Source organism: Salmo salar, unplaced genomic scaffold, assembly GCF_965601325.2.
Source record: "Salmo salar unplaced genomic scaffold, fSalSal1 ptg000784l, whole genome shotgun sequence".
NCBI lineage: Eukaryota > Metazoa > Chordata > Actinopteri > Salmoniformes > Salmonidae > Salmo > Salmo salar.
Window position 1 is genome coordinate 255001 of NW_027675497.1, and position 8768 is coordinate 263768.

An 8768-nucleotide genomic window follows, 5' to 3' on the forward strand; every position below is an offset into this window, starting at 1 on the left:
TCTACCCATAAACCCCTTCTCCAATCTGATTGGCTCTATAACTGCAGTATCTACCCATAAACCCCTTCTCCAATCTGACTGGCTCTATAACTACAGCATCTACCCATAAACACCTTCTCCAATCTGATTGGCTCTATAACCTGTTAGGGCTAGGGGGCAGTATTGACACGGCTGGATAAAAAACATACCCGATTTAATCTGGTTACCACTCCTACCCAGTAACTAGAATATGCATATACTTATTACATATGGATAGAAAACACCCTAAAGTTTCTAAAACTGTTTGAATGGTGTCTGTGAGTATAACAGAACTCAAATGGCAGGTCAAAACCTGAGAGATTCCTTTACAGGAAGTGGCCTGTCTGACCATTTCTTGAACTTCTTTTCCAGCTCTATCTTTTACTAAGGATCTCTGCTCTAACGTGACACTTCCCACGTCGTCCATAGGCGCTCAGAGCCCGGGAAAAACCAGAATGTCGTCATCCCAGCCCCAGGCTAAAACACATTATCGCCTTTCTCAAGTGGCCGATCAAGGGACTCTGGGCTTATGCGCGTGACCCGACCGCCCCCGCCTTTGTGATTTTTTCCTCTGTTTGCCGAAAAGGAGATTCCCGGTCGGAATATTATCGCTTTTCTACGAGAAAAATGGCATAAAAATTGATTTTAAACAGCGGTTGACATGCTTCGAAGTACGGTAATGGAATATTTAGATTTTTTTTGTCACGAATTGCGCCATGCGCGTAACCCTTCTTTACCATTTCGGATAGTGTCTGGAACGCACGAACAAAACGCCGCTATTCGGATATAACGATGGATTATTTTGGACCAAACCAACATTTGTTATTGAAGTAGCAGTCCTGGGAGTGCATTCTGACGAAGACAACAAAAGGTAATCAAACTTTTATAATAGTAAATATGATTATGGTGAGTGCTAAACTTGCCGGGTGTCTAAATAGCTAGCCCGTGATGCCTGGGCTATGTACTTAGAATATTGCAAAATGTGCTTTCACCAAAAAGCTATTTTAAAATCGGACATATCGAGTGCATAGAGGAGGTCTGTATCTATAATTCTTAAAATAATTGTTATGCTTTTTGTGAACGTTTATCGTGAGTAATTTAGTAAAATGTTAGCGAATTCCCCGGAAGTTTGCGGGGGTATGCTAGTTCTGAACGTCACATGCTAATGTAAAAAGCTGGTTTTTGATATAAATATGAACTTGATTGAACAAAACATGCATGTATTGTATAACATAATGTCCTAGGGTTGTCATCTGATGAAGATCATCAAAGGTGAGTGCTGCATTTAGCTGTCTTCTGGGTTTTTGTGACATTATATGCTAGCTTGAAAAATGGGTGTCTGATTATTTCTGGCTTGGTACTCTGCTGACATAATCTAATGTTTTGCTTTCGTTGTAAAGCCTTTTTGAAATCGGACAGTGTGGTTAGATTAACGAGAGTCTTGTCTTTAAATAGCTGTAAAATAGTCATATGTTTGAGAAATTGAAGTAATAGGATTTTTAAGGTTTTGAAAATCGCGCCACAGGCTTCAAGTGGCTGTTACGTAGGTGGGACGAATTCGTCCCGCCTAGCCCAGAGAGGATAACTACAGCATCTACCCATAAACCCCTTCTCCAATCTGATTGGCTCTATAACTACAGTATCTACCCATAAACCACTTCTCCAGTCTGATTGGCTCTATAACTACAGCATCTACCCATAAACCCCTTCTCCAATCTGATTGGCTCTATAACTACAGTATCTACCCATAAACCCCTTCTCCAGTCTGATTGGCTCTATAACTACAGCATCTACCCATAAACCCCTTCTCCAATCTGATTGGCTCTATAACTACAGCATCTACCCATAAACCCCTTCTCCAATCTGATTGGCTCTATAACTACAGCATCTACCCATAAACCCCTTCTCCAATCTGATTGGCTCTATAACTACAGCATCTACCCATAAACCCCTTCTCCAATCTGATTGGCTCTATAACTACAGCATCTACCCATAAACCCCTTCTCCAATCTGATTGGCTCTATAACTACAGTATCTACCCATAAACCCCTTCTCCAATCTGATTGGCTCTATAACTACAGCATCTACCCATAAACCACTTCTCCAATCTGATTGGCTCTATAACTACAGCATCTACCCATAAACCCCTTCTCCAATCTGATTGGCTCTATAACTACAGTATCTACCCATAAACCCCTTCTCCAATCTGATTGGCTCTATAACTACAGTATCTACCCATGGATAAACCCCTTCTCCAATCTGATTGGCTCTATAAATACAGCATCTACCCATAAACCCCTTCTCCAATCTGATTGGCTCTATAACTACAGCATCTACCCATAAACCCCTTCTCCAATCTGATTGGCTCTATAACTACAGTATCTACCCATAAACCACTTCTCCAGTCTGATTGGCTCTATAACTACAGCATCTACCCATAAACCCCTTCTCCAATCTGATTGGCTCTATAACTACAGTATCTACCCATAAACCCCTTCTCCAATCTGATTGGCTCTATAACTACAGCATCTACCCATAAACCCCTTCTCCAATCTGATTGGCTCTATAACAAAGGAAAACCAGAAACACATACATGATGAATAAAACATATTTGAGTCAACTCTTAAAGACTCCCAGAATGCACTGTGGTGTTGATCCTCAACTCTTAAAGACTCCCAGAATGCACTGGATTCTCCAATTACAATGAATGAACGAGAGGTCAAAATGCCAAACCCTCCAACCCCCAAAAGGCCTGTGGTGTTGATCCTCAATGAAATGATCACATATACAGACCACAAGTTCCAATTGGCTATTCTTAAAATCTTTAAAATGATCCTCAGCTCTGGCATCTTCCCCAATACATGGAACCAAGGACTGATCATCCCAATCCACAAAAGTGAAGAGAAATTTGACCCCAATAACTACTGTGGGATATGCATCAACAGAAACCTTGGGGAAATCCTCTGCATTATCATTAACAGCAGACTCGTACATTTCCTCAGTGAAAAACAATGTCCTGATCATATTTCAATTTGGCTTTTTACCAAATTGCCGTACGACAGACCACGTATTCACCCTGCATTCACCCTAATTCACAAACAAACAAACCAAAAGCAAAGACTTCTCATGATTTGCTGATTTCAAAAGAGCTTTAGACTCAATTCGGCATGAGGATCGGGGATATATAAATGGATGGAAAGCGGTGTTGGGGGTAAACATACCACATTATAAAATCCATGTACGCAGCTTGAGCCCCACCCTCTTCAACATATATATAATGAATTGGCGAGGGCACTAGAACAGTCTGCAGCACCCGGCCCTCACCCTACTAGAATCTGAAGTCAAATGTCTACTGTTTGCTGATGATCTGGTGCTTCTGTCCCCAACCAAGGAGGGCCCACAGCAGCACCTAGATCTGTCCCCAACCAAGGAGGGCCTACAGCAGCACCTAGATCTGTCCCCAACCAAGGAGGGTCTACAGCAGCACCTAGATCTGTCCCCAACCAAGGAGGGCCTACAGCAGCACCTAGATCTGTCCCCAACCAAGGAGGACCTACAGCAGCACCTAGATCTGTCCCCAACCAAGGAGGGTCTACAGCAGCACCTAGATCTGTCCCCAACCAAGGAGGGCCTACAGCAGCACCTAGATCTGTCCCCAACCAAGGAGGGCCTACAGCAGCACCTAGATCTGTCCCCAACCAAGGAGGACCTACAGCAGCACCTAGATCTGTCCCCAACCAAGGAGGGCCTACAGCAGCACCTAGATCTGTCCCCAACCAAGGAGGGCCTACAGCAACACCTAGATCTGTTCCCAACCAAGGAGGGCCTACAGCAGCACCCAGATCTGTCCCCAACCAAGGAGGGCCTACAGCAGCACCTAGATCTGTCCCCAACCAAGGAGGGCCTACAGCAGCACCCAGATCTGTCCCCAACCAAGGAGGGCCTACAGCAACACCTAGATCTTCTGCACAGATTGTGCCAGACCTGGGCCCTGACAGACCTGGGCACTGACAGACCTGGGCCCTGATAGACCTGGGCCCTGACAGACCTGGGCCCTGTCAGACCTGGGCCCTGTCAGACCTGGGCCCTGACAGACCTGGGCCCTGACGGTAAATCTCAGTAAGACAAAAATAATGGTGTTCCAAAAAAGGTCCAGTTGCCAGGACCACAAATACAAATTCCATCTAGACACCGTTGCCCAGGAGCACACAGACAACTATACCTACCTCGGCCTAAACATCAGCGCCACAGGTAACTTCCACTAAGCTTTTATGCAAACAAAAGGAGCATAAAATTTGACACATTTTTGAATCAGTTATAAAACCCATTGCCCTTTATGGTTGTGAGGTCTGGGGTCCGCTCACCAAGCAAGAATTCACAAAACGGGACAAACACCAAATTGAGACTCTGTATGTAGAACTCTGCAAAAACATCTTCCATGTACAATGTAGAACACCAAATAATGCATGCAGAGCAGACTTGGGACTTTAGCCAATCGTTATCAAAATCCCCAAAAGAGCAATTATATTGTAGATGTTAAATTCTACAACCACTTCAAAGGAAGTGATTCCCAAACCTTCCATGACAAAGCCCTCACCTACAGAGAGATGAACCTGGAGAAGAGTCCCCTCAGCAAGCTGGTCCTGGGGCTCTGTTCACAAACACAAACAGACCCCACAGAGCCCCAGGACAGCAACACAATTAGACCCAACCAAATCATGAGAAAACAAAAAGATAATTACTTGACACATTGGAAGGAATTAACAAAAAAACAGAGCAAACTAGAATGCTATTTGTCCCTAAACAGAGAGAACACAGTGGCAGAATACCTGACCACTGTGACTGACCCAAACTTAAGGAAAGCTTTGACTATGTACAGACTCAGTGAGCATAGCCTTGCTATTGAGAAAGGCCGCCGTAGGCAGACCTGGCTCTCAAGAGAAGACAGGCTATGTGCAACACTGCCCACAAAATGAGGTGGAAACTGAGCTGCACTTCCTAACCTCCTGCCAAATGTATGACCATATTAGAGACACATATTTCCCTCAGATTACACAGATCCACAAAGATTTAGAAAACAAATCCAACATTGATAAACTTCCATCCGTGAAATACCAGTGTGCAGTGAGGTGCGACCTGTTGCCACAAGGTCAACCAGTGAAGAACAAACACCACTGTAAATACAACCCATAATCCTCTGTTTATCCATCTTCCCTTTTGTACTTCAACTATTTGCACATTCCTACAACATTGTACATACGTAGTAATAACATTTAAATTATCTATATTATTTAAAAAATAAATTGTGCTTTTGTGAGTGTAATGTTTACTGTTCATTTATTTCCATTTTGTTTATTATCTATGTCACTTACTTTGGCAACATAAACATATGTTTCCCATGCCAATAAAGCCCTTACATTTCATTTAATTGAGAGAGAGAAAGAGAGATATTCATTATATAACCCTCAAACATACATCAGAAATACATACTAAAACATTTAGACACTAGTGTTTCACACTCAGTCTTTCATCATCATAATGAAACACTCAACCAGTCTCATCATCATACTGAAACACTCAACCAGTCTCATCATCATACTGAAACACTCAACCAGTCTCATCATCATACTGAAACACTCAACCAGTCTCATCAACATACTGAAACACTCAACCAGCCCCTGCCTCCCAGCTCATCATCAACTGAAACACTCAACCAGCCCTCTGCACTCCCAGCTCATCACTGAAACACTCAACCAGTCTCATCATCATAATGAAACACTCAACCAGTCTCATCATCATACTGAAACACTCAACCAGTCTCATCATCATAATGAAACACTCAACCAGTCTCATCATCATAATGAAACACTCAACCAGTCTCATCATCATACTGAAACACTCAACCAGTCTCATCATCATACTGAAACACTCAACCAGTCTCATCATCATACTGAAACACTCAACCAGTCTCATCATCATACTGAAACACTCAACCAGTCTCATCATCATACTGAAACACTCAACCAGTCTCATCATCATACTGAAACACTCAACCAGTCTCATCATCATACTGAAACACTCAACCAGTCTCATCATCATACTGAAACACTCAACCAGTCTCATCAACCAGTCTCATCATCATACTGAAACACTCAACCAGTCTCATCATCATACTGAAACACTGTCATGTGGATTACTCATGATATGTTTTATATCTTGAAGGTACCAAAAGTATTTATTGGTTTGGGAATGGAAAGGGAGAAAAAGAGAGGGGAGGACAGAGAGGGAGAAGAGGAACAGGGAGAGAGAGGGGAGGACAGAGAGGGAGAAGAGGAACAGGGAGAGAGAGGGGAGGACAGAGAGGGAGAGGGGAACAGGGAGAGAGAGGGGAGGACAGAGAGGGAGAAGAGGAACAGGGAGAGAGAGGGGAGGACAGAGAGGGAGAAGAGGAACAGGGAGAGAGAGGGGAGGACAGAGAGGGAGAAGAGGAACAGGGAGAGAGAGGGGAGGACAGAGAGGGAGAAGAGGAACAGGGAGAGAGAGGGGAGGACAGAGAGGGAGAAGAGGAACAGGGAGAGAGAGGGGAGGACAGAGAGGGAGAAGAGGAAAGGGGAGAGAGAGGGGAGGACAGAGAGGGAGAAGAGGAACAGGGAGAGAGAGGGGAGGACAGAGAGGGAGAAGAGGAACAGGGAGAGAGAGGGGAGGACAGAGAGGGAGAGGGGAACAGGGAGAGAGAGGGGAGGACAGAGAGGGAGAAGAGGAACAGGGAGAGAGAGGGGAGGACAGAGAGGGAGAAGAGGAACAGGGAGAGAGAGGGGAGGACAGAGAGGGAGAAGAGGAACAGGGAGAGAGAGGGGAGGACAGAGAGGGAGAAGAGGAACAGGGAGAGAGAGGGGAGGACAGAGAGGGAGAAGAGGAACAGGGAGAGAGAGGGGAGGACAGAGAGGGAGAGGGGAACAGGGAGAGAGAGGGGAGGACAGAGAGGGAGAAGAGGAACAGGGAGAGAGAGGGGAGGACAGAGAGGGAGAAGAGGAACAGGGAGAGAGAGGGGAGGAGGGAAAGTGACGTGTGGGTGAAGAAGCTTCAGTCACGACCGTAATCAGGTAGAGACAGGTAGAGGTACAGCAGGTGAGAGGCAAGCTGTGTCATTAGCTGCTTCACACACACACACACACACACACACACACACACACACACACACACACACACACACACACACACACACACACACACACACACACACACACACACACACACACACACACACACACACACACACACACACACACACACACACACTCACACACACCTTGCAACCCTCAACATGCAGCATGCAGGAGAGAGAAGAGACTCACCCACAGCATCAGAGACACAGATCCTCCATCACCAGGCTTCTCTGCCTGCACACTGAGTGTGTGAGAGAAAGAGAGAGAGAGATGGAGAGTGTGAGAGAAAGATGGAGATGGAGAATGTGAGAAAGCCAGAGAGATGGGGAGAAAGAAAGAGATGGAGAGAAAAGAGAGATGAAGAGAAAATGAGGAAAGCGAGGGGAACGAGAAATGGATGAGAGAGAGAGAGAGGGGAAAGAGAGGAAAGAGAGAGAGAGAGAGAGGAAAGAGGAGGCAGTCTATGTACCGTTACTGTATGACAAGAATGCTCAGTTCAGCCCACACAGTGCAAGCATGACACACTGACTGTGTGTGTGTGGATAGAAAGGCTCAGTCTCCCACTGATGCGTGGGCCAGACCTACACCAATCTATCCCTTTCCCTCCCTCCCTCTCTCTGACACTAACACATCACTCTCAGATAACACAAGAGGAGGAGAAAGGAGGAGAGGAAACTAGAAAATTGAGAAAGAAAGGAAGAAAGTGTTAAATGTGAAGGAATCAGAGAGAGAGGAAGGAGAGAAGAGGAGTGGGAGAGAGTAGAGAGGCAGAGAGAGAGGAGAGGGGAGGCAGAGAGAGAGAGAGGAGAGGGGAGGCAGAGAGAGAGAGAGGAAGGAGAGAAGAGGAGTGGGAGAGAGTAGAGAGGCAGAGAGAGAGGAGAGGGGAGGCAGAGAGAGAGAGAGGAGAGGGGAGGCAGAGACAGTCGGAGAAGGTAGAGAGGCAGAGAGAGAGGAGAGGGGAGGCAGAGAGAGAGGAGAGGGGAGGCAGAGACAGTGGGAGAAGGTAGAGAGGCAGAGAGAGAGGAGAGGGGAGGCAGAGAGAGAGGAGAGGGGAGGCAGAGACAGTGGGAGAAGGTAGAGAGGCAGAGAGAGAGGAGAGGGGAGGCAGAGAGAGAGAGAGGAGAGGGGAGGCAGAGACAGTGGGAGAAGGTAGAGAGGCAGAGAGAGAGGAGAGGGGAGGCAGAGACAGTGGGAGAAGGTAGAGAGGCAGAGAGAGAGAGGGAAGGAGAGAGGAGGCAGAGAGTGGGAGAAGGTAACGAGAGAGAGAAAGAGAGAGAGGGGGGGGGGTAGAGAGGCAGAGACAGAGGGAGATGATATAGAGGCAGAGAGAGAGAGGAAGGAGAGAGGGGCCATAAAGTGGGAGAGGGTGGAGAGGAAGGAGAGAGGGGACAGAAAGTGGGAGAGGGTGGAGAGGAAGGAGAGAGGGAAGGAGAGGAGGCAGAGATAGCGTGAGAGAGTAGAGAGGCAGAGAGAGGGAATTAGAGAGGAGGTCGAGACAGTGGGCAAGGATATAGAGGCAGAGAGAGGAGGCAGACAGTGGGAGAAGCACAGAGGGAAGGAGAGGTAAAGAGAGAGAGAGGTAAA

The 8768-nt window shown here is 46.3% G+C and overlaps 1 protein-coding gene across 3 annotated transcripts in view; it reads right to left on the minus strand.

Moving 5' to 3' along the window:
• LOC106594232 (SH3 and multiple ankyrin repeat domains protein 3) overlaps positions 1-8145 on the minus strand; it is a 158064-nt gene extending 149919 nt beyond the window's left edge. For 2 of the 3 annotated variants that reach the window (XM_082972589.1, XM_082972591.1), the window contains exon 1: positions 7374-8145. In XM_082972589.1, the coding sequence (XP_082828715.1) occupies positions 7374-7382 (9 nt within the window). In that variant the 5' untranslated portion in view covers positions 7383-8145. The remainder of the gene's footprint in view (positions 1-7373) is intronic. The other variant, XM_082972590.1, reaches the window with a different exon arrangement.
• Positions 8146-8768: the final 623 nt, after the last annotated feature.